The sequence below is a fragment of the Ambystoma mexicanum genome, chromosome 9, assembly GCF_040938575.1.
Source record: "Ambystoma mexicanum isolate Mex_15411 chromosome 9, UKY_AmexF1_1, whole genome shotgun sequence".
NCBI classification, from domain to species: domain Eukaryota; kingdom Metazoa; phylum Chordata; class Amphibia; order Caudata; family Ambystomatidae; genus Ambystoma; species Ambystoma mexicanum.
The window spans coordinates 649,568,906-649,594,207 of NC_090931.1; the positions used below are offsets into that span (position 1 = coordinate 649,568,906).

A 25,302-nucleotide genomic window follows, 5' to 3' on the forward strand; every position below is an offset into this window, starting at 1 on the left:
AGCAACAAAGGAAACAACCCTTGCAATCCCCCACAACAATAGAACTGACTTCCCTGTCCAAGTCTTCTCAGGGACAGTCCATAGAGAGTTCCAGCAAGGTCACCCCAAGCTCAAAACTCTGGTCATGCGAGGACATTGACAGAGTAATGTCAAGGATGTCCTCCTTAGCAAATTTCTTCGAAGGACACCCTGACCAACTACTAGCTTTAAACCCTCAGGAATCTTCTCCCTCAGGTTCAAGGGACCCTATCCCTTCAAATAAAAGGCCCCGGGTCGAGACACCAGTAAAGGCTCGGACCCCTTCGAGGTCCAACCCTATTCTTGCCTTTTCCCTACAGGCCAAGGAGACTCTTCCCTTATAGAGGGCCAGGATTTTGAGACACCAGAAGATCTCGCAGTGTCAGATTATTACGGGGAGGACGAAGACGAGGATGAGCCAGAAAATAGCCCAGATATTTTCAGAATGGACTCACCAGTCGAAAGGGAAGCCCCAGTGTCTGATTTCCCAATAGATAATCAGCCCCTCCTGAATGAACTGCTCTCTCGGGCAGCTAACCACTTCCACATAGACACACAAGGTGTCCAAGAAGAGAGGGACTTCGCGGAGGAACTAATAGGGGAAAGGAAGACAGTAGCCCAGACCATTCCCATCCTGAAATCTATTCAACGCAGAATAGCACCATCCCTTGTCAACCCAACCCTGACAAGACCTGTAAACCCGAGAGTAGAGAAGCTGTTTAAAGCAGCCCAGTCGGACCCTCTATATATTAGAGGCCAACTTAAGCCAGACTCTCTAGTCGTAACTAACACCCGCAAGAGAGCTGGAACCCCATTATCTTCCTCGGAGGCTCCCCCCGACAAGGAAAGTAAGAAACTCTATGGTTTTGGTAGAAAAGTAGCTTCCACGGCAGCCTACCAAACCAGAATCGCGAATTCCACCACACTGTTGGCCAGCTACAACTGCCATCAGTGGGAAGAAGTGGCAGCACTAATAGATTCCGCTCCCGAACCCCTTAAGAGCCAGCTATCTCGCATTTGTGCAGAGGGAAGAAACGTCTCAGGCTGCATTTTAAAAGCAACTTTAGACGCCGCAGACAATGCGGGTAGAATTATAGCAGAGGGGACTGTCATCAAAAGACATGCTTGGTTGAGGCAGTCGGGATTCAGAGCAGAAACACAAGCTGCACTCTTAGACAAACCAGTGGAAAGTGATCTCCTGTTTGGAAAGGCAGTCGAGGACGCACTAAAAAACGCTAAGGAGGAATTCGACACCCTCAAATCCCTTGGCCAGTTAACTACAAAACCACCTAACCAAAGAGGGAACGGCAATTTTCGTCGCCCCCGCGGCCAAAATTCCAATAGAGGAAATAGCTATTCCCACACCCAGGGTACACAGTGGAACACCAACTCACAACAGTCTACCCAGGGGTATGGTAGGGCTAGTAGAAGAGGGCGTGGTAGAGGCAGAGGCAGCCCCAGTAAAGGAGGCGGCACGCCTCCACCAAAGCAGTGACGCTCATTTCAGGGTCCCTTCCCATGCAACCCCAGTAGGGGGACGAATATCCAGCTTCACCCAGGCATGGGAAGGGATAACATCCGACAGATGGGTGCTGTCGACGGTATCCAAGGGGTACTGTATAGAACTACTGCAATGTCCCCGAAACCACCCTCCAAGACAAAAAGTCCACTCTTTAGAACATCAAAAGATCCTCCTCGAGGAAATCTACAATCTGCTCCTAAAGGACGCGATAGAACTCGTCCCAGGACACCAGGTAAACAAGGGTATCTATTCAACTTACTTCCTTGTGCCAAAGAAAGATTTAACAATGCGCCCAGTATTGGACTTACGACCTGCCAACAAGTATGTCAAGCCCCAAAAATTCCGTATGACCACGCTACAAGAGGTAATCCCACTCCTAAAAAAGGGGGATTACATGGCAACCTTGGATATGAAAGATGCCTATTTTCATATTTCTATGCTCCCGGCGCACAGAAAATACTTGTGCTTCAAGGTGGACAGTCGCCACTACCAATTCAAGGTACTGCCCTTCGGGATAGCTTCAGCACCAAGGGTATTCACCAAGGTACTGGCGGTGGCAGCTGCACACCTACGCAGGGAGGCAATCCCAGTGTACCCTTATCTAGACGACTGGCTCATAACGGGGGAAACCCCAGGAATCTGCAGATCAAACATTCAGAGGACTATCGACCTCCTCCACGAATTAGGCTTCTCTATCAACGAGAAGAAGTCAAGTCTGGTGCCAAGCACCTCAAAACAGTTTCTAGGAGCTATCCTAGATACTCAGAGAAAATTGACCTTCCCTTCGGAAGAAAGAATTCGGAATATACTTCTGCAAATTCCGCATTATCAGTCAGGTCAACAGATAACAGTACGCAAAGCTATGCGGTTACTGGGCATGATGGCGTCATGCATTTACCTGGTCCCCCACGCGCGTCTGCGCATGCGTCCCATGCAGGAATGGTTGGCGAAACATTGGTCTCAGGCAAGTGGTCAGTGGGACGATCTAGTGGTCGTTTCGCCAACACTCGTACAGAGCCTACACTGGTGGACAAGAGAGAATATCGCAAAGGGGAAACCCTTTTACGATCCCGAAGTACAGGCAGTGGTTACTACAGATGCATGCCTGACTGGGTGGGGAGCTCACCATCTCCACCACACAGCTCAGGGTCTCTGGTCTCACTCAGTAGCCAAGAACCACATCAATCTGCTAGAGCTTCTGGCAGTATTCCGAGCGCTGCAGGCGTTCGAGCCCCATCTACTGAACTTGTCGGTGCAGATCAGGACGGACAGCACGACAGCCATGTTCTATCTGAACAAGCAAGGAGGGACTCGTTCGCCAAATCTGTCCAAGCTTGCCCAGAAAATATGGATATGGGCACTCAGACGGAACATCTTCCTGTCATCGCAACATGTTCCAGGGGAGCTCAATTCCCTAGCGGATGCTCTAAGCAGAGACCCCCTCCCAGAAGAACACGAATGGGTCCTTCACAGAGACGTAGTAGAAGATCTCTTCTCTCAGTGGGGTTTCCCCACTATAGACCTATTCGCCACAAGCGAAAACAAACAATGCCCAGGATTTGCATCCAGGTTCCCCCAAACGGACTCCCAGGGGAATGCCCTGTGGATGAACTGGTCAGGGATGTTTGCGTACGCTTTTCCACCAACTCCTCTCATCAGGAAGGTGGTGTACAAGATGAACAAGGAATCAATGACGCTCATCCTAGTTGCTCCCATGTGGGCGAGACAACCATGGTTTCCACACCTACGCAGGATGGCGGTGTGCGAGCCCATCAGACTCCCAGCCTGGTACAACCTTCTGTCCCAGCAACAAGGTCAAACACTGCATCAGGAACCCAACTCTATGAACCTAGCAGCATGGCTCCTGAAGTCATAGAGTTTGGACATCTCAAATTACCACAGAGGTGTATGGACATTCTAAAAGAGTCCAGGAAACCAAATACAAGACACTGTTACTTTGACAAGTGGAAAAGATCCGTTATCTGGTGCCAGAATAAACAAATCAACCCGGTTGATTGCACTCCTTCCAACGTTGTAACATACATGCTCCACCTGCTGGATGCAGGGTTGGTTTTTAACTCTCTGAAAGTACACCTGGCAGCCCTCTCGGCTTACACCACATCCCATAACAGGGTCTCGTGGTGGAAAGTACCAGTGGTTAAAGCCTTCATGGAAGGAGTAAAGAGACTTCACCCTCCTATTTCGAACCCACCGCCAGGATGGGACCTCAACGTGGTGCTAGCTAAGCTCATGGGGCCCCCCTTCGAACCCATGCATAAAAGTAGTCTCAAACACCTGACTTATAAAACGGCCTTCTTAGTAGCCATTACCTCCATAAGAAGGGTCAGTGAAATTCAGGCTCTGTCAGTGCAAGATCCTTTCTTTACTATCCACAAGGACAAACTGGTTTTACGCACACACCCTAGGTTCTCACCAAAATTCATATCCAAGTTCCATGTAAACCAGTCCATCGAGCTTCCGGCTTTCTTCCAAAACCCACAAAGCTCGGCTGAGGTGAAACTACACACCCTAGATGTGCGTAGGGCGGTCTTATACTATGTAAATAAAACCAGACCGCTAAGGAAAACAGATCAACTGTTTGTCTCCGTAGCTACAGGCAGAGAGGGGGATCGCGTCTCTAAGGGCGCTATCTCTAAGTGGATTATCAACTGTATACAGCTGTGTTACTCTCTTTCTAAAAAGACTCTGCCGTTTACACCAAGGGCCCACTCTACTAGAGGCATTGGGGCCACTCTGGCTTTCATTGCAAATGTTCCCCTCAACACCATTTGCAAAGCAGCTACTTGGAGCTCTATTCACACTTTTACTCAGCATTACTGCATTGACACTCATTCCAAGACAGATACACAAGTGGGACAAGCGGTTCTAAGACACCTGTTTGCTCATGACCCTTCTCACATCCCACCTCCTTCTTCTGGTACTGCTCGCTAATCTATGCACAGCATGTGATCTAAGCAGATTCCACAAGCCTCAGAAGGGATACATTACTCACCGTAATCGTATTTCTGATGCTTGTATCTGCTTAGATTCACATGCGACCCACCCTTCCTCCCCTCCGAGAGAAGGCGCATGGTTGCTTGTAGTCTTACCTTTCTGTCTATCTGCTTGGACTATCTGTACTCACGCTACTCCTCATGCTACCTCATGTCAGGAAAAACACAATCTGGGGATCCTAGACGCGTGAGGGATCATGGGTACAGTGGACGTCACACTAGGGATAGTATTACTGGCACGCCCTGTGTCGACGCCCTTTTTCGATTTTCGAAAAACAAACTGTAATACTCCGCAGCTTCCACTAGATGTCGGCCTATGCACAGCATGTGAATCTAAGCAGATACAAGCATCAGAAATACGATTACGGTGAGTAATGTATCCCATATATATATATATATATATATATATATGTTTAATACTAATGAGTGGTTTCTAAGTGCGGGATCGGGATTCAAACCTGAGTTGCAATGTGTTATCTTGCTTCCAAGACAAAAACGTTGACCCTGAGTTGTCCTTCCTCCCCTATGCTACATCTGTGTCCCTGTGAGTAGCGGCACATGGTATTCCTTTATCTTGCAGGGCCTCATCGGAGCAAGATGGCGCTTTCAAGAAGACAGCAGTTGTTGAGCCAACAGTATTTCTTCAAGTGTACATGTCATGCTTGCTTAGAAGAGAAGGGGTTGAGCCTTCGAGCCTCATGGGACAGCTTCTGTTGCCCAAAGTGCAAGTCCCCAATGCAGGTAAGCTGTTGGAGTAATGCATTTGGAGGGGAACCTCAACATGGAGCTGCAAGAGCTGCACCTCTGCCCCGTTAAGTGGAGAAAAGAGCAGACGCACTTCCCCCGTCGTATTCCGCACACCGATAAAAGCCTGGTAGTACTAACCTAGACTATGTGTTGCAATATAGGTTTTGTTGTTTGGCCTTTCACTTCATGATAAATGGCCCAAGCAGCATGCCCTCATTGTGTAATGGCACAAACAGGCCACACACACTGTGTAATGTTGCACCTTCTGTCTCTGTGCTGCTACTAGTCCTGTGTGTTTGTTAGATTGAGTCCACCTTGGCTGGTATATAAAGCCTTCACTTCCTGTCCTCTGTTTATTTCCACACATACCATCTCATTCTGCTCCCTGGAGAATTGCAGGGGAATAACCCAGACACTTGCACATTTCTGCTGGATTTTGCTCTGTGTTTGCTCCACATGGACTTTCAACTAGGCCTGCCTCATTCCTGAGGACAAGTGTCTGGGGAGATGATCCTATAGAATCATTGCTTTCTCTGCTGTGACATCACCGTGCATATGGCAGAGAAAATAACGGTGGATGGCTTTGTTTCTTTAGCTACCTACGCAGACCTGTGCCACCATATTCCTGAGGAAAACCATTTGTGTGGCTCATCATGGCCTTGCGTATGGTTTACCTTGGGGACTCCCTCAGGTATGAGGTGGCGTTCAATGTCCCCAGCAATACCAAACATTCATAATGGACCCCCAGACAGCAGAACGGCAATGAATGTTGGGGCATGTGGCTATGGCAGCGTTGGTCAGCAAGTGTGTAATCGCCCCCCAGCTGCTATGGTCATGCCATAGAGTATGCATATTTTGAGCTAAAAGCAGGGAGCCGCTGTGTGCCCCTGACCCGCTATCTTGTCCGAATTTGCACATGTAATCTGTACTCCTTGTCCCTTTGGGTTTGGGCATGCAGCCCATGAACCCAGGTTATTCTTTGTCTGTATAAGCACATGCAGTCTGCACTCCCTGTGCCTCTGTGTGAATTGGCACTCAAGAAAATACGTGGTGGACATATGGACAAACTTTGGGTGCCCTGGGATATGTATTTGGATGTGCCTTTGCTTTTGTGAAGAATTTACTGTACATTTTAACAGGGTGAAGCTTTGCTGAGCTGTTCTATTGGAGATTGTGGTGTCACCATCCACAGCGAGCGTCTTATGCGCCAGCAGCGTGACCTGGAGCAGCAAGTCCGTAAAGCAGTGGATTTGCTTGAGGCTGATAAGCCAGGTAATCTTCTCAGCAATTTCCCTTTTACCCTAACACTTTCTATGCACACTGGCTGAGTGTTGGTATTGCACCAGGTAGATGCTCTTACACCAGTTGATGGAGAAACTGTGAGAAAAGGGGAAACACGTTGGTGTGTTTGTATGTGTGCCTGAAGGTCCTGCGCCTCCTCTGACCAAGCCTTCTATCATAGTTCATGGAGTAAGAGGCCCTCGTGATTTAAGAGTTCTCACTCTTTTTTTTTTTTAATCAAACTTTTTTTATTGGTTTTTCACATACAAATAAACATTACATCTACTAATAAATGTTATGCAAACCCCCCAAATGCCCCTGTACTATGAACATCAACAAAAGGGTCACAAAATCAAGATCACTAGCAATGTCAAATAACATTTCAATGACATTTACATGCTTCGTATTCTTTCCAGGGGTGTAGATCTTTGATTAGGCAGTGGACCAGTCAGAGGGAGTCTTCCCATTTCTGCCAAATTTTGTGTGCTTTATCAGGGCAACCTCTAGCAGTATACACACGATGCTCCATTGCGGCGCATATGTCAATATCCGTAACCCATTGATCAAAGCTGGGTGTCACTTCTGATCCCCATAGCTGTGCAATATTCCTCCTAAGCACTGCCATGGCAGTGGACAGAAATAGCTTCTTGTATCGTGACAGATCGCTTTCATCAGCTAGCCCCAACAACAGCTGTTTGGGCTCTCTTGGTATCGTTTTGCCCATGGCCTTCGTTAACTCATCACAGCATGCTTGCCAATATGGTTGTATGTGGTCGCATTCCCATAAAATGTGGAAGAAGGTACCTTCCTAATGCCTACAACGTAAGCATTGTGAGTCTGGGGTCTTGCCCCACCGGAAGAGAGCCACTCTCGGGTAGTAAGCGCGGTGTAGTATCTTAAACTGGACGAGTCTAAGGAGGTAATTACAACCCTGGCGGTAGGGGGTTAACGGGGCTGGTAGAGCTGCCGGCCCCGTTAACCCCCTACCGTCTCATTACAAGGTCTGCTTGCGGGTCCCGCGAGCGTTCCAGCATGCTAACAACGGCCCTGTCATTAGCGGGTCCGTTGTTAGCATGCTCCCCATTCCCATTGAGCCCTATTGGGGCTCGAATGGGAATGGGGATGCACAGGGTCTGGGTTCCATCATTGGGGAAATACCGGGCCCTCCAAGGTCGGAATGGCCTGCTATTTCCCCATTCAGGGAACCCAGACCCGCTACCCAGAATGGGGGTAGCCATGCCGCAAATAGCGGCATGGCTACCGCCTTCCGTGTAATGAGGTCCAAAGTCTGGACGATATGGTTACCTCACAAGGGTACATCATCGCAGCAGTCCAGTCCTCTGATTGTAACATTCCCATGTTCCGCTCCCATTTGGCCGTTAGGCTAGCTAATTCCTTCGTAGCAAAGGAGGTGATCGCATTGTACATGTTTGAGGTGACCTTGCGTCTGATCTGTTCAGAGACTATGGGCCTCATTACACGGTATGCGGTAACCATGGCGCTATTAGCGCCATGGTTGCCGCCGGTATTTTACTGTGTCCGCCTTGGTGGATGGCGGAATTACCACCCTACTCCAAGGTGAGCGGGGGCGGTAATTCCCCATTCACCAAGGCACTTCCGCATTCCCATTTCTGCCCCCATAGGGCTCAATGGGAATGGGGAAGGAGCTAATTGCGGTACCGTAATTAGCACCAAGGTCCCTTTGCGGGCCCGTTCCTTAACGGCTGGTAAAACCAGCCGTTGAGGTCGGGTCCCGCAAAGGGACCTCGTAGTAAGGCGGTAAGGGTTTACCGGTACCGGTGCCATTACTGGTACCAGTAAACCCTTACCGCATTCTGTGTAATGAGGCCCTATGTTGCATTCTACCGGAGTGTATTCGGGCATGTTGCACATGTCTGGAAGGTAAGATTGTAGTGCGCGTTTCATTTGAGTGTAATGGTACTGCTCTGCTAGCGGGAGGGAGAAACAGGATTGTAGAGTTTGAAATGTCACCATCTTGCCCTCACGTACAATGTCCCCGATCATCGCTATCCCATGTTCCATCCAGGTGGGCCATCTGGGGAGTTTATTTATTTCTGGGAGGTATCTATTGTTCCACAGTGGTTGTACAGGTGTCAATTTCATGTCCCATTCCATGTATTTGTGTGTTTCCACCCAAATTCGTGACAAATGCGACAGCATGGACGGGGGTGTCGCTCAGCTCAGGTCGCGATATAAGAGTTCAATAGGGGGCAGCCAGTTAATAGTGTTTATTGCTTTAATGTGTGGCAGTGTTGCGTCCCCATGCAGCACATCATTCACAACCGCCATTTGACTAGCTCAGTAGTATGTTTGTGGTCTGGGCAGTCCAATGACTCCGTTCCAGATGGATCTTTGGAGCGTGACAAGTGTTATACGCGGATGACCACTACACCATAGCAGTTTCATAGGGTGCGATCGATTTTCTGAAATTCATGGCTTGGGATGTGTAGTGGGGCTATTTTGTAGGACGTACAAGAATCGGGGAAGGGCAATCATTTTGAAAAGGGCTGCTCTGCCCAGTAGGGTTAGTGGTAACGAGACCCAGTGACGAGTGTCCTCTAAGAATCCCGTTGTGATGGGATGTAAATTCACGGATACGTTGTCCGTGAGGCTTTTCGTGATCTGTATGCCCAGGTATCTGAATTGCCTCGTTTCAACCCGGTACGGACAGTTTGCTTGTATCATGTCATTCGCACTTCCTATCGGAAACAATATAGATTTGGACCAGTTAATGCGTAGTCTGCTGAGGGCTCCATACTTCTCCAGCAAACGTGTGACTCTGGGGCAAGAGTTAAACGGGTCCCTTAAGTAGATTAGCAAATTGTCTGCGTACAGTGAAACCTTGTCCTCCCATCTGTCTGATCATCGAAAGCCCTCCCATGCCTCTGTCTCCCTCAGCAGTACAGCAAGGTGTTCTATAGCGATTGCGAAGATCATGGCTGACAGGAAACAGCCTGACCTTGTGCCCCTCCCTAAAACAAAGGGGTCTGATAGCCAACCATTGACCCTAGTCCTTGTCTTCGGGTGACTGTACAGGAGTTTTACCCATGTCATTAATTGGTGGCCAAAGCCCATGCGATGCATTATTTCCTATATAGCCTCCCAGTGTACCGAATCAAAGGCTTTTTCAAAGTCGATAGCAAGCAGTGCTAAAGGGCTTCAAAGCGTGTCGGCTCTTTCCAAAGCTGAATGTAGTCTGTATAGATTCATACGGGTTGACCTCTGCGGCATGAAACCGCACTGGTCCGGGTGAATCAAGGATGAAATTACCTGTTGCAGACGATCAGCCAACACCTTTATGAGAATTTTTGTTTCACTATTTATGAGGGAGAGGGGTCTGTACGAACCACAGTTTTTTGTAGGTTTGTCTGCCTCTCTAAGGTCCGGGGACAGGGAGCTCTGGTCCTGTGCGTTCTGGTACATGCGCAGCAGATGTGGAGCAATCTCACTTGCCCCTATCTTCCGCCATAGCTCCACCGGAAAGCCGCTTCGGCCCGGAGATTTCCCGGATTGGAGTTTTGACATAGCTGCTGTCACTACCTCCTCGGTAATCTCTTTCTCCAGTAAGCTTTGCTGCTCTGCAGTAAGGGTGGGGAAGATGATTTCTGGCATGATTGACTTGTCTATGAGAGAGGTGGGCACCCTGTATAAGTCAGCACAGTAGTTGGCGAAGCCTTCCGTTATGTCTTTATCCAATGTCATTGGGTCTGAATCACCAACGCTGAGTCGTCTGACATGGTTGTGCGCCTCATTCATGCGTTCTTACCATGCCAGCATCTTGCTGGCCTTATCTCCTGTTTCATACACTCTGGCACGTAGGGCTCTGTGTGCCTGCCTGACATTGCCCAGAGCTACGTTTTGAAGGCATTTTTGCGCCAGTAATAGTGCCCACTGCGTGCCGGGTGTGTCCTGAGCCATATGGGACTCTTCTGCGCATTTAACCTGCTGTTCAGCCTTGTGTATCGTGACAAGGTGTTTCTTATTATGCAGAGTAGTTCACGAGATGATATCACCTCTTAGCACTGCCTTATAAGCTTCCCACAGTACTCCCGGATCAGCTACGGTCCCTGTGTTTAAGTCAAAATATGATTTGGTTGTACCCTGGATCCTGTCCACTAGCTACGGGAATCCCAGGTAATAATTATTCAGGCGCCAACAGGGGGGAGGGGTAGGTCTGGAAGTGCTAAGTTCTAATACCAAAGGAGAGTGATCAGAAATCCCTCTGGGGAGCAGATATGTCTCGTATACTTTATGTAGGTCTATGGACGGGATAAAAAAATTATCTAGTCTCGAAAGCGATGCATGCGCTCCAGAGTGGTAGGAATATTCTCTATGGTCAGGGTGTAAAGCACGCCATGCATCTCGCAATCCCAGGGCACCTGCAAATGTAGCCAATTTAGTGTTTGTGGCGGGGTTCCTGCCGCGCAGATTCGTTCGATCTAATTCTACATTCATGACTTCATTGAAGTTGCCTCCTATGATCATAATGTCTGACGTATCCGCAGTGATCAGGTGGGAGATGTCAGCAAGCAGCGAGGAGAGCAGGGTTGGTGGCGCATAAACCGCCAACATTGCAATAGATTGTACCCACAGTGTCCCCGTTATGCACGTGTATCTGCCCCCTGTGTCCTGAGTGACAGTAGTTAAATGAAAGGGAAGTTTCTTATGTATTAGTATCAGTACGCCACGGGAGCCCGTAGTAAAGCCAGCGTGGATTCCTATTCGATAATTTGTGCGTTTGAAAAGGGTACAGTTCGTGCCTGTTAGGTGCGTTTCGGTTAGGAACACTGTGTCCGGCATGTGCATGTTCAGAAGCTGCATGACTAAGCGTCGTTTAATTCAGTTACCTAGACCATTAACATTCCAGGTTAGGAATCGGTGGGTTCTGACAGTGGAGTTACGTGTAGCCATGACCATGGAAGGAGGGAGTGTTGCGTGCCATAGTACTTGTTATGAGGTGCCCATGTTTCCCACGCACTATACTAGGCCGTGTGAATATGTGGGAGCTTTGTTTCTGATTGTACGTGGTGTCACAACTGGAAAAGCATGTTCAGGTGCTGTTGATTTGAGTGTGTGCCATACTTGGTAGACCCCTAAAATGACTAACGTAAATAATCTCTGTACCCCCCACCCTATACTCCACCCAACTTGAAGCATCTGTCGCCCAAACAAGAAATATTAGTCGTCAAACAGACAATTTACATGCAATAAACCGTAATGTAGTGCCTTTCTCCTATAAAGGAAGAAGAAAAAAGGGGGGCCAGGGGGAAAGAAAAAGGGCGGGGCATCGCTCCCCCGTGGAGGCACTTTGACAACATATTCAAAACCGAACAGGTTGCCGGGCTGCTGGGCAAACCCCACGGTCCCACATCTCGTCACTTATTCCATGTGTGGAAGGACCAGCTGTTGTCTGTGCTAGTGTTCAGTCCCCAATGTCTCTCGGTAAGTCTTGTATCGGCGCCTGCGGCGGTAACTGCTGCTGTTCCGCAGGGGCTCTGGGGTTCCTGCCCCTGTTGCCTCGAGATGATGACCAATCTCTTTCTATGTGCTGTTCAGCCCAGCGCCAAGCCTCCTTGGGATCTTTGAAGTGGACCGTGGTGCCTTTGTACTATTTCTTGAGCTGGGCAGGGAAAAGCAGTCCATATTTGACGGCCAGCGTTTGTAGATGTCTTTTAAGTTGGTCAAATGACTGCCTGGCCTTCTGCACCTCTTTCATGTAGTCGGGGAAAAAAGGCTATCCTGTAGCCGTTGAAGGTAATTGTGTCTTTGGCACGTGCTCGCTTTAGCAGCGCATCGCGGTCCCTGTAGTTCAGGAGCTTGGCTATGACGGTGCGTGGCGGGGTGCCTGGCACTGGTCTGCCAGTCGACATGCGATGTGCCAGCTCAATGGAAAAAAACATTGAGAAGGCATCTGGTTCGAAAAGGTCTGTAAGCCATTGCTCCAGAAAGAGTTCCATGCTGGGGCCCTCTGCCATTTCAGGTAAACCAAGAATACGTACATTATTGCGTCTTGATCTCCCCTCGCCCTCCTCCACCCTGTCCTCCAGCGTGGTTGAGACACTGCGCAGTTGTTGTTGCAAATTGTTTATGCTGTCTTCAGCGTCGGAGATGCGCTATTCGGGCCTCTCCTGTGCGCACGGTCAGTTTCTGCAGGTCATGGCGGAGAAGGGATACCTCCATACCAATCCCGTCCATTTTTTGTTCCATGGAAGAGCGTGAGTCCGCTATCACAGCCATGACGTCTTTTAGGGATAGCGTGTTTTCTGTTTCAGCTACCGCAGAGGGCAGGACCTGGGGATCGCGAGCCTGTAGTGAGGATTCTATTCTGTGTAGTCTGTTTCCTAGTCTTGTCTTTACCCATGTTTGCTGCCAGCTTCTCCCACCCGGTAGGCCAGGCTGACCAGGTGCGCTATGTGTGGACGTCGCCCCTCACCATAAGCGACTGGAAGTCGAGGCGCCTTAGTCTCAGCTTACGTGGCACGTGACGCGTCTGGTCCTTTTGTCCTCCGGTCCTCGGGGGTGGCTAGCCAATCACCAGGTGGTTTGGGTCCTTTTCCACTGTGTTTGCAAGGAATGAACAATCAGGAAGCGTTCAACAATCTGAGGCTCCTCAGGCTGTTGCAGTTGGATCACCCTTGGTGTGCGGCTTCCCTATTGGAGTCTGAGTGGTTTGGTGTCTCAGTGGTTCAGGTGAGTCCTGTTCACTTAGGCTCAGTTGTAGAGATCCGATCTCTGTAATCGACCGTCAATGAGGAATATCACAGTAGGGCCGGTCTTATACAGACAACCCGCTCTAGCTGCCCAACAAAGCAAGTCTGCGGGTCGGGCGCGGGTTTGTGACTACGCACTGAGGGGGGCCAGATCCGTTTGCCAGTCTTGGCTACAGTGAGGTTTGGTTGCTATTGGTTGTGGGTGGTAGCCAGCATGTCACCATCGGTTCCTCCCTGCCTCACGACCCAGGGTTCCTTAGGGCGGCAGGGGTGTGCAGCCAGGGATTGGGTCGTTGTGGCGCCGTGGTTGCCCAGGAATGCCCAGTGTTCCCCTCCCTTCGTGGTTTGCCGCGTTGGTTATTGGGCTGTGGTATTGGTGATTGCGGGACAGTAGCGGCACGTCCCCTCACAGAACATCCAAAGCGCAAGTGTCAAGTGCTTCTTTGTGCGCAGTCTGGGGCTGTTCAGGGAGACGTGTACACAAGCATGCTGGGGAATCGCCATGGGCCTCCTTACTTTTCTCCGTGGGGCTGTCGCTGCTCCCGCTGCAACACAGGAGGTTTCCACTCCGGTGGAAGGCGCGTGGCGCTGGGTGTAGCAGTGTCCCTGTGCAAATCTTTCCAGATGGTTGTCCCGTTCACTGTGCGACGTTCTCCTGTTTCCTCATTGTGTGTTGGTCCACCGGTTACTCATATATGCGCCAGCGGCGTCATATGGGGTCCAGCTTGTGCACGCAGGCCGTTTCCTCCTTACAGGCAGTGTTGATCAGACGCTTACCATTATCCTTGTCAATGTTGCTGCAACGCTCGCAGGTTTGGCTCTACATGCACATAACGTGGACTGCTGCAGAGGTGCTCTCCCTCGGGGATCGCCGGCTTTCCGTATGTGTTGTGGTAGTATTAGGTCTCCTCTGCCTTTCCCCCCGAGTCACAGCCGGGGGGTCTAATGCAGTGCTTTGCACGTTGTTAAACGCGTGGCAGGTCTGCGGTCCTTCCGGGACGCTGGGATCAGACAACACCAACTAGTGTGCCATGCGCACCTTCCCGCTGCAGGCCTCGGGTGCTCGCTCCGCCGGGCCCTGGGGCAGATGCGCCGTCACCGCTCGCGCCGGCCCAGAGCAGAGGAGGAGCCCGCTCACCGTCTTCACTCAGGGCAGCACCCCGGAGAAATGGTAAGGCTATCCGCTCCCTACCTCGCGGGCGGCACCATACAGTGCCGGAGGCGGGCTCGGTCAGCAACACGGACCGGCGCCACAGCAGCACACCATGGCACGGGGGACTTCCGACTCCCTTCGGCTCCCATCGCTCCAGCAGCCGCCCCACCCGATGACAGCAGCAGGTCACGGCAACGGTTTACATCCAAGCCACTACGACGGCGCTGGAGCTGCAGCTAGTGTTGGCGGGTGACCGTCGTGAGCAGCCCCCGCTTGTCTCTGATATGTTTCACTGTGTCTCAGAGGTGGCGGCCATCATGGTTGAAGCCGATGACATTCGCGCCCACCTTCCGACGCTGATATCTTGCGTTCTGCTCAGCGAATTCGGTCCCAGAAGCGGTCAGGCGTTACCGGATGGTTCCATTGTTTTTATGCACATTGAAGTTATAATTCACAGGATGTTTTCGGGATATAGTAGGCGGCCACAGGAGCACCGAGGAATCACGCCTCCATTGTGTGCTTGCTGGCCACGCCCCAAGAGTTCTCACTCTTGATTATCCTGAATCTACTTGTGCGGTGGCTTTTTAGTCTAAGCCCTCTGGATTTGGCAGGCTGCTGCTTGTCTAGGGCAAGAAAAAACACTTGTGTATCTTTGGGTAAATGTTAAGGATTTCAGTGAAAGGTTTTTGGGAGCACTGCTGCAAGTCTAACCCTTAACCCCTAGGGGGTGCACTGGGGAGAAATTCCTGCAGTGCATTTGGCAGTTCTGCTCTGGCACTGTTCCTTTGGCTAAATTGATCGAAACTTCAACCCTAAACTTGCATTTCGAAGCTCAAAAATTGTAGAGAAGAAATTGTATCCAGTTTCTCATTACAGCATACCCATAAGAAAGCCTGTTCGGGCAGAATTTCATTTTTGGGGTTGTGGGCCCTCTGAAACCTTTTCCTGGCTTCCTTAGGTTTTTGATTACTTTTTTCTATTGTATGCAGCTTGACTTCTACTGAAGTCCCATAGCCACTGCACTCCTTTTTTTTGTTGTGCTGTCCCGAGTAGCCTATAAGGCTACAATGTCAGGTGTTTTAAGCAGTGCTTATATATGGTAGACACGGGGGTACTAATGCATTTTTTGTTTTTGCCCTGCTCCTGTCATCTTTGTTGTGGGACATCCCTTTGTCTTTCTGGACAACGAGGCATGGTCAAAATGGCTGCTTTACTGACAAAGGCTCATCCTGAGCCCACAAAGTGAAGTCCCCCTCAGCTTTAGTTTGAGCAAGTTTAGACTAGTTTAAAGTACTCTGGACTTCACAATCTACATCTGATGGGGATAGACCCTGGTGCCCGTGAGTTTATACAGCTAGCCTCATTGGCCGGCTGCCAAAATCTGTGCGTACTGCCCTGTCATGTTATTGGTGTGCTGGCTTTGGCCAGGTCCTGAGTAAATGTATCATCAGTGGGAGACCCTGTGCATTCCTGTAATATTGCTGCTGGAGATAGGCTGTTGCTGAGGACCCTAGTGCGGCCACACTATTTGTGGAATAGCCGTCTGAGCATTTCTAGAGATTGCTAAACTCGCTATTCTTTTTTGGGACATTTCCCTGACCCCTGCTGTGCTGTCTCTCTGGCAAACACTTTTGGCCCAAGTGCTTTACGGTGTGGAGGCTTCCAGTCCTGGGTGTTGTAAGGAACTCATGGTGGCAACAGTAAAGACAGACACAAGTGATCACAGTTCAAGGCTGTTCATTAAACTGTATAGGTAGGTTGGAAAAACGCCTAATTTAAACCTAAATCTAAGATGGGATCAAGCTACGACCATCCGATATAAATAAGGCAGTCCTAGTGGCATTGTTATATAAAAGGGCATGTACTAAAAAACGTATTGCCAATCCTTGCAAATAAATACAAAAAGAGTCTGGGATAGTGTTTACAAGAAAGAAAGAAGTGTTCACAAATGATCAGTCTAGCCAGGGTTCTCCCTTACCCACGTTTTGAGCACGGGACAAGGCGGGACTGCTGAGCGTAGCACACTCTCCAGCTTTCCCAGCACGAGACTACAGTTCCGTTCTGAGGTATCGGGATCTTCGGTGGTTGTCTCTTTTCTACAAAAAAGTCTCTTGGCTCAGAGGATCTGATGGGTTCAAAATAATAAAACAAATGTTCCTTTCTGTATGTACGGTGGATGATGGCTTTTCACCCCTGGTTCCCCCTCTTCCGGGCTCAGATCCCCCTTGAATAGCAGCCTCCCTCTGTCTGGTTCACTATGGCTTTTATTCACAAGATTTCTCCTTTTGGCATTCACAAATCTTAATGTCTTTTTAAACAATCCACTGTCGGCATCCCTCCGTCAGGTTCACTCTTGCCAACCCATTTCGTTATGCTGGTTGATGGTTTTCACCTCTGTGTCTCCCTCTTCCGGGCTCAGACCCCTCTCTAATGTCAGCCTACCTCCGTCGGGTTCACTATGGCTTTTATTCATAAGATTTAATCTTCTACATTTAGGAGTCGTTGGGTGATGGCTTTCCACCCTTGGATCCCCCTCTTCCGGGCTCAGACCCTCCTTGAAGGTTATTCAAAGATTTTTCCTCTGGTATTCACAAGCCTTTGGGTGATGGCTTTTCACCCTTGAATCTCCCTCTTCCGGGCTTGGACCCTTCTCGAATGTTGGCCTCCCTCCGTCGGGTTCATTACTGTCAACACAATGTTCATTAGGGCATCATGCTTCGCCCCTTTCTGTCGGCATCCCTCCGTCAGGTTCTCTCTTGCCAACCATACAGTCCCTTCTCCTTTCTTACTATGTGGGCTTACTATGTGGGATTCCTCTCCCTTAGCTTTCCAATTACTTGCCGGTCAAAGACTTTCGACTGTACCGGGGGTTTTCCTAGACCCCGGTATGAACACTTTGACCTTTTCTTTGCGGCTCTCCCAGTGCCTTTTGGTATCGGTAGTTTCAACAATAAGGAAATCACCCAGAGTCCATCGAGTGAGCACCCACGTGTTGCCGGACCCCTCTGCAGCTGGTTTTCCCCTTAATTTGCCATTCACAACTTTTATTCAATACAGTTGGGTTTCTTATTGGTCCTCCCTTCGACTCACCGGCTGTCATGAATCTCTTGGCTTTTCTTGTCTCTGGAGTCAAGGACTGTACCACGGTAGCAAGTGTCTCTCCCGGCCCTGATTATCTGTGTAGGAGGGCTCAGTGTACCGTTGACATCTGCAGCAACACATGCTGGCTATTGTTTGCGGTCTTATGATTTCTTTCAGGGAGGCTTTGCAGGTCTGGGTCAAAAAGGATAAGGTCACTTCTCTCCTTGGCGCCCCTTCGGTTCTCTCTGCCTATCTCCGCCTCTTGAACTGCTGCCCTTGGATAGCTGCCTCGTTGTGCGGTTTGCCTTGGTCATAGTATGCTCTCGTCCTCCACCTTTTATCCCTGTGCGGAAGGGAAATGGACCTCTGGTGTGTGTGGTCCTGGTCAATTGCCTGACTTTGCCTGATCCTTGTGGTGGGACATTTGTCTTTCGTGGTGTAAGAAAGTGTTTGTGTTGGAAAAGGGGGGCAGGAGGGGGTAGAGTGTTAGTATCCTATTTGGTAGGGTGGGGAAAAGGTGTTCTAAGAAGGGGGATGCCGCGTCTCACCCGTCGGTGTCCCACTTCCACTCCCCGAGGACACCTCATCCAGGTGATCCTCGCGCACTGGTCCACCCCCAAGAACTGGATCCAATAGCGATGGCCGTGTCTGGGCCACCTGGATGACAGATCCCCGGGGACTAGTAAGTGAGACACCTTCTGGTTTCTCACAGCGTTGAGTGGCTTGCTGCTGCCCAACCTTTGGTACCAGCAAATCCCCTCAGAAGAGCGGAGACTGCTTTTCTAAATTAACAATTGGAAGAGTGCTGGTCTAACTTGGTGGACACCCTCTTTTCTCCTTTAGGCTAGGCATCCTTACTTCTCACCATAGGGTTCTGGGAAAACCTTGCTAACAAAAACTTTGGTCCAAGTTTTCTATGGCCTCTATTCGGATTCTCAGTAAATGTTAAAACTCAGCACTTTGTCATCTGGACAAATGTGCCGATTTGCTATTGGGTCTTTGTTAGTGTGCGTGTTGAAAAGACACAGCTGGCAGAATGCTGTGTTGTTCTGAACAGATGGTCCCATTATATAATGTAATGTAAAGTAGTCTTATATTGCGCCCCTTCTACCATTTTTTGGCCTTGCTGTTTGTCACCCTATTAAAGTGTGTGTGTTGGGAGCTGTGAGAGCTTAGTGGCATAGAAGGAAAGGCAGATGTGAAACCTGTGGTATTGATGGGTCTAGGTGGGAAATACCTGAACCCTAGGTGGCCTCTGGCTTTATGGGTTTGGCAATGACGCTTCGACCTGTGCTTATCCGGAGTGGTAGGGTCCAAGGTCTGGTGTAACTTGCAACGCTTGGAGTCTGGGTTAGCTGCTGGTGTGGGGGCAGAAGCAGGAAGAGCAGCAAGGGAAGCTGGCATCTGTCCTGCATTGCCAGTGAAATTCAAACCTGCTGGTGTCTGGACGAGAAGAAGCTGGAACTAGTTGTGCGTGCCGGTGCGCGAACAACTTGCTGCTGGAAGGAAAGAAACCAGTGGTGGCATGACCTCTATGAGGTGTATCTTGTGGTCCGTTAACAGCGCTGAGATCACTGCAATGGCTCCGCAGAGCAGCACTGACAAAGAAGAAGCTGCAGAGGGACACACAGAGGATGCGTGTGAAGAAAGCCAGAGCAACGACCCTAGGAAGAACCAGTAACGCTCTTTCAACTAAACAGAGGTAACGGGAGCTGTGAAAGAGCCCCAGTTGAGGTCCAGGGAGGTGCAACAATCGAGTGCAACTCGGGAGTAATCTCCCTTGTCACAGTACTGATACCCAGAGAACCAAGAGTCAAGAAGCACTCAGGAGTAATCCCCCTCGTCACAGTGATACCCAGAGAACCAAGATTTAAACAGCACTCGGGAGTGAACTCCCTCCTCACGGTAGTGAAACTCAAAGAACAAATAATGATATATCCTTTGTAAATACAATACCTCATCACAACAGTGATACCCAGAGACCCACGAGCCAAGTCTTCATTGGGGATTATTTCCCTCAGAGTAGTGTGAAGTTAAAAAGCTACAAAGTGCAAGAGTGCCTCTGGAGTGATCTCCCTCTTCACAGTGAGAACTTTAAAGTATTGATCGATATTAGAAGGATAAAGAACTGGCTGGAAGTAATTTATCCAGTGAAGTATTGAAAACCAGGAGAAGAGTGAATAAGGCCTTGACACTATTGTTTAAAAGTTCATGGAAAGAACTAAAAAGGCTTTGCAAAACTTATAAGAAGAACCGCCAACAACCAGTTTACAGAACGTTTCCAGACAGACTAGGAGAAGGGAGTCATTCTCTAGGTCTAGTTGGTAAATCGGACCCTGTTGCAAGAGACTGCTGTTGAGTCAACCTGCGACTGAGGTACTTCACCAGGAGAAGAAAGTCATTCTCCTTGTGGTTGACCCGGAACTTTATTGAATGCTTTTTGTTTTACTTTTGTATTGGCAGGAATAGAGTAGTTGGATTGGACAGAGGACGGTATGTACATTTCTTTTGATTTACATCCTGACAAGCACCCAAGTTATTCTAGGTTGTGGTAGGGAAAGATAGGTTTCTTACCTCATTTAATAAAGGTCTATAGCCAAAACCATAAGATCTTGTTGGCCTCTTTACTCCATCCTGCCACAGTGCACCATGTCTGCAAAGGTCTACCCCGAAGGAGCAAAGACAAGCAAACATTTTGGAGGTGACCTGAAACTGTAGTTCTGTGGGGGAAGCAATATTCCAGGCAGATGGGCGGTTCCGCGAAAGAGCAAGAACAAATCTAAAGGAACCTCAATTGTAATAGTTCCACTAGGAATTATCCTACGAAGGAAACAGTGTTCCATAGGGAGATGACAAGGGCAATTAGTAGGGAGGACTGGAAGGGAAGAACTAAGGACCGTGAGGAACTAAGAACCACAACAAAATCAAATCCATCAGTAGCAAGGCATTAACCAAGTTCCATCGAGTGCCAGGGCCAGATTAACAGTTCAACATGGAGCATACACAAATAAAACCAAAAAAAGGAGTCGCGGGTCAAAGCCAGAAGGTCAGGCTGAGAATCTGTCAGAGATAGGGAACAACCTTCTCAAGGGATGCTGTTAAGCTGGAAGCAAACGTTTGAAGATCACTGCAATACTGTATCAGTACTTCCTATTATAAAGTTCACATGCTTCAACAAGGATAGGGTAACGTCATTGATGCAGCAGCCGCCCAGTGCAATGGTGTTCACAGGAGCCATGCCTTCTGACACATGTAGTCCTCAGCAGGCGATGTTAGATCAATCTCTATGACAATTGCCAGTTTTCAAATGCTAGCCATGGATCAAATCTTCAGGGCATCCATCAGGATGTGACACTACAAATTGGTGAACGCTACAAACTTTGGAAATGCAATGTTAAGATACCAACTCTCAGCCCAAATTTACTAATTGCCTAATCCTAACCCCAAAACACTATAAATTAAACTTTAGCTGATTTTTACACCACCACTTCATAACAACCACTTTTAAAATTTGGTAGCTTAAATCAGTTCCATGATGAACTTGGCTCTTGTGAAGTGGTGTGTGTTAGGACTGATTTTCTATACTCTGGTCTGTTGGACAGATGTATAGAAGGCCAATCTATACTGTACTAGGGACAACTCTGGGTGCTGTAGCCAAACCAGTGCAAGGTAGCAAGACAAGTGGTCTAGGCTGAGTGTCAAGAGGTGGTGAACTGGTAAGGCGTCCACAATGAGTACACAAAGTGAAACATTCAGGGAACACACTTAGACAAACAGGTATACAAATACCTATTTACTTATGGCCAAATAATACAGTAAAAATGACTACAAACAGGTAATATTATCACTCAGTACCAACAATTAGATACATATATACAATTACTGGTGTAGGGCAAGATACATATCCAATCCCCTGAAAAGGAAGGTACAGATTAGTATTTGCACTAACAGTCCACAGAGATTCAATCCTAATTTTAGAAGTCCATCCCTAAAATGTATGGGGCCTTGTGCCCAACGGTTCAGCAAAGTTCCATACATTTTTGTGAAGCTGGAAAAAATGAAGGTAGGGTCCCTGGGGTCCAGTGAAAAGTTTCAAGTGTCCGGGGACTAGTTAAACTAGCTAACAAACGTGTTCCCAACTTTCGGAGTGCTTGTGTGAACAAGCAATGGCAAAGCCAAAGTAATCTAAAAGTTTCTAAAAGTTACCAAACTTTTAAAAGGGAGTAAAGGGGTTCAGATAAGTATTGCTACAACTCACCGCCGTAGTGCGATTCTTCAATTGATTTGGCAGGTCGATTGAAGAAGGTCCACGGTTGCTTTTCCCGCCGTCAGCCTCAGCCCTTGATTCCCAGGGTTTGCAGGTTCGAGCAGCTCTGCGGTCGGTGTCTAATGCTGGTGCAAGGTCTCCCAGTTGAAGAATGTAGCAAAACTCGATTCAGTGCCCCTCTCAGGACAGGAATGGATGTATGTAAGCAGTTTCAGACGACAGGCACTAATGCACAGCGACGCAAAGGGATTCACTTGCCGCGGTCAGACTTTCCCCTCCTATCTCAGGGTCTCTTGATGCTAGGACCATGAAGTTTCAGGCCTCAACTTGGAATGGTGACATTGCAGCTTGGTAGCCTAAACTCGGAGTGGGGCACTTCCAAAGGCTCTTCTTCGTAGGACACCGAGCTGATGTCGAGATTGGATGTTCCCTCCACCCCAAGGATCGCAGCTCCTTCGCAGTACTGCTAGAGATCTTCCGCAGGACAGGGCTCTACCAGCGCGGGAGCAGAAGTTGGCCGCTAAGCCTTCTTTCTGACGGGTCCACAGTCTCCTCGCAAGTCTTGTAGCTGGACTGGAGTCTTGGCTCCTTTCATTTCTTCCAGGATCTCTCTAAAGTGGGTGCAGGGGTCCTCTTCTTTATCCTAAATGCCAGGTAAGAGCAGCAGCTCCCACTAGCCAATGACAGATCTGCTCCCCCCCCCCCCAGCAATGGTCCATTCAGGGCCACTCGTGGCAAAACTCATGCATACCACTCAGACACACTGGCACCAGTTTGTGGATTGGACACAACAGTCCCAGACCACTTCCTGGCAGCAGCAATGCAATAGATGGGTACCCCCTACATCGCTGGCAAGAGGGGAAACAACCAGAAACAAGGCACAGAAATCAAGCCAGCGGATATAAACAAGTCCACTATAAAAAACACAATCCCACCAGTATTCGGGGCGGTCCCGCTTGTAATTGAGCAGCAAGTTCCCAGCAGCTCTATTGTGATATTAGCATTTTTCTTCACATTTTGCACTTTATTCATGTTGTATAACTGTATGTCCTATATTTATACTTAATCTTATATGAGCTCTGATCTATTTAATAATCATTTTAATGTTTCTAATTAAATAAAGAAAAATAAATACATTTTTCAAAAAAACTTGTTTATGCATTACGTGTAGTGATCTGAGGGGTTGATTGAGGGACCGCCCCGAATACTGGTGGGATTGTGTTTTTTATAGTGGACTTGTTTATATCCGCTGACTTGATTTCTGTGCCTCACTTCCTGGCAGCAAACACATAGCCCTCCAGTAGCCTGCCAAAAGTCTCTGCTTTCCCAGGCACTGGAAGTCCATATTAGAATTTTCCTGGCCTAACAGGCCAGGAAGAAGGCTAAAAGACAAGATGGCCAAAGGACAAGCACAAAATATCGTGGCTTGGCCATGTTTGACCACTAGCCACAATTAGTAGCCAAAAGCGGTAAGGCTAAAACAAAATGCACCAAAAAATTGTAAATAGTCACTGTTGTCACTAGCTTGTCCATTTAGCTCACCTAGAGTTACCAAAAATCTTCATAGTGTTAGTCTATGGCAAAACCAAAAGTGTACCCCATTGTACTACATTGTAAAATGCATTGTACTATGATTAAAAAAAAAAAACAATTACTAAAAGTAGTAACAAAGTAACTAGACTAAGGTAAGCAATGTTTCCCAGTACTGACAGCCAGAAGGACATGTCAGTTTCCCCATAACAGATGAGCAAATGCCCAGCAGAGTGCAGCTTAAGGCTTCACTGCACTGTAAAAAGAACAGGACAGATACAAAAATAAAAGCAAAATGTGTTGGTGTCAATAGAAATGGAAGGAAAGGTGCAATAAAGGGGAATCTTTCATAACAGTGTGGTATGAGTTAAGGATTAATTTGTAAAATGTACAAGAGATTAGGCAACCTCTCATACAACAGGTTATTTTAGCTGTGCTTTTTCTCAGTGGAGGGGCTCCCACATTTTTGTATGTTTTGAAAGACATGGGGTTTAATTATAATCCAGAGGTGGACTCCTTGCTCACTGTGCTGAAACAGGCACAGCTTCACCTCACTGATGTGGCCCAAAAAGGCTGAAACACGTGTCTAAGGTTGCTGTTGGTACAATTGTTCAGAGGAGAATTGTGTAGCATTTCGTTGTTGGTGGGACCAAACTGATATGCAAATGGCTATTTCTTCTTTGTGAAAGGTACAGTGAGCTGAAATGTAGCCGAAGACCACCCTGAGTGGGAAACCTCCCATAGAAGCGGTTATTTTAGCCATGCCCGTTCGCAGTAGATATGTTCCCACGTTTTTGTATTTGAAGGTTTAATATGTAGTGTTCTACAAGGCATTTCCAAAATATGTAGACTTTACATTTTGTTCAGCTTGTACTCCGTCTTTGTATCTTAATGGTGTATTCTCGATACTTGTAAATTACACCAATTAAGGTACAAACCTTCTATACCACTGCAGATTTAACCACGAACATTGAAGTATAAATACTCACTCTGTAACACTACAAGTCCACTCTTAAAACCCACTTTAAATGTCAGGTTGCATCAAGACCATAGTTCCAGTGAGTATTCGGGTGGATTTGTATTGGTGTAGAGTGAGCGCTTGTACCTTAACATTGTTGTTTTTACTGTTTGAAGACTTTACTTATTGTTACACTAAACTTAACTTTTTGTTTAAAGCATTTTTCAATTTTATATATAGGAAGGGAAATTTGATCTAGGGAGGTAATTTAAATGTTAAGTGCATACTGTTTGATTGAGCCCTCATCTTAAATTGCATGCCAAAAATGAAGTCTGTCTGTAGAGCCTTTGTTTTGTCAATCACATGTAAAACAAAAACTTGTAATGGTTCCAGAGCATGAGTGCATAACATGTTAAGATTTGCTCTTATCCAATCGTTCCTTCCCATGGACCTCTATGCTCTGTTGTCCTGGGTATGTGCTGTCGTTTGTCTTGGATTCCTTTGGACTGCTGACCTAGGAGGAAGAGACTGACACCTCTGTCAATTAGGATGTGGGAATACCTGTGTGCTGTCGCAACACGGCTGAGAGACTGTGGCATTGTTTGTAGAGAGTGACTGTAAAATATTCTATGTGAGAGAGAGAGAGTGGTACCAACAGGGATAGTTTAGTGTAGTTTGGTGTGTATGACAGAAGAGCTAGAGAGAGAAGCGGGTAGCCGAGAGTGTATCTGTGTCTGGAGAAGGGTTTAAGTTGAGCAAGAGTCACAAGGGTAGTGGGATTGTGGAGATAGTGGCAGTGGTGGAAGGGAAGAAGTTGGGGAGTGGATGGAAAGTAGTGGAAGGAGAGAGGGACGAAAAGGAGTAGAGTGCAGTAAGCCCAGGACAGAGAGGAGAGAGAGAGAGAGAGACGGGAGTGTGATGATGTCTGTGCATGGAGAGAGTGAGTTGTAGAAGGAGGGACGAGCAGAGTGAGGAGGAGAGGGACATCACTAGGATTCCG

The 25,302-nt window shown here is 48.2% G+C and overlaps 1 protein-coding gene across 4 annotated transcripts in view; it reads left to right on the forward strand.

Moving 5' to 3' along the window:
* Window positions 1–25,302, forward strand: part of SMYD4 (SET and MYND domain containing 4) — a 262,456-nt gene that overhangs the window by 220,599 nt on the left and 16,555 nt on the right. For all 4 annotated transcript variants that reach the window (XM_069615364.1, XM_069615366.1, XM_069615365.1 and 1 more), the window contains exons 7-8: window positions 5,135–5,295; window positions 6,441–6,573. In XM_069615364.1, coding sequence (XP_069471465.1) covers window positions 5,135–5,295; window positions 6,441–6,573 — 294 coding nt within the window. The remainder of the gene's footprint in view (window positions 1–5,134; window positions 5,296–6,440; window positions 6,574–25,302) is intronic.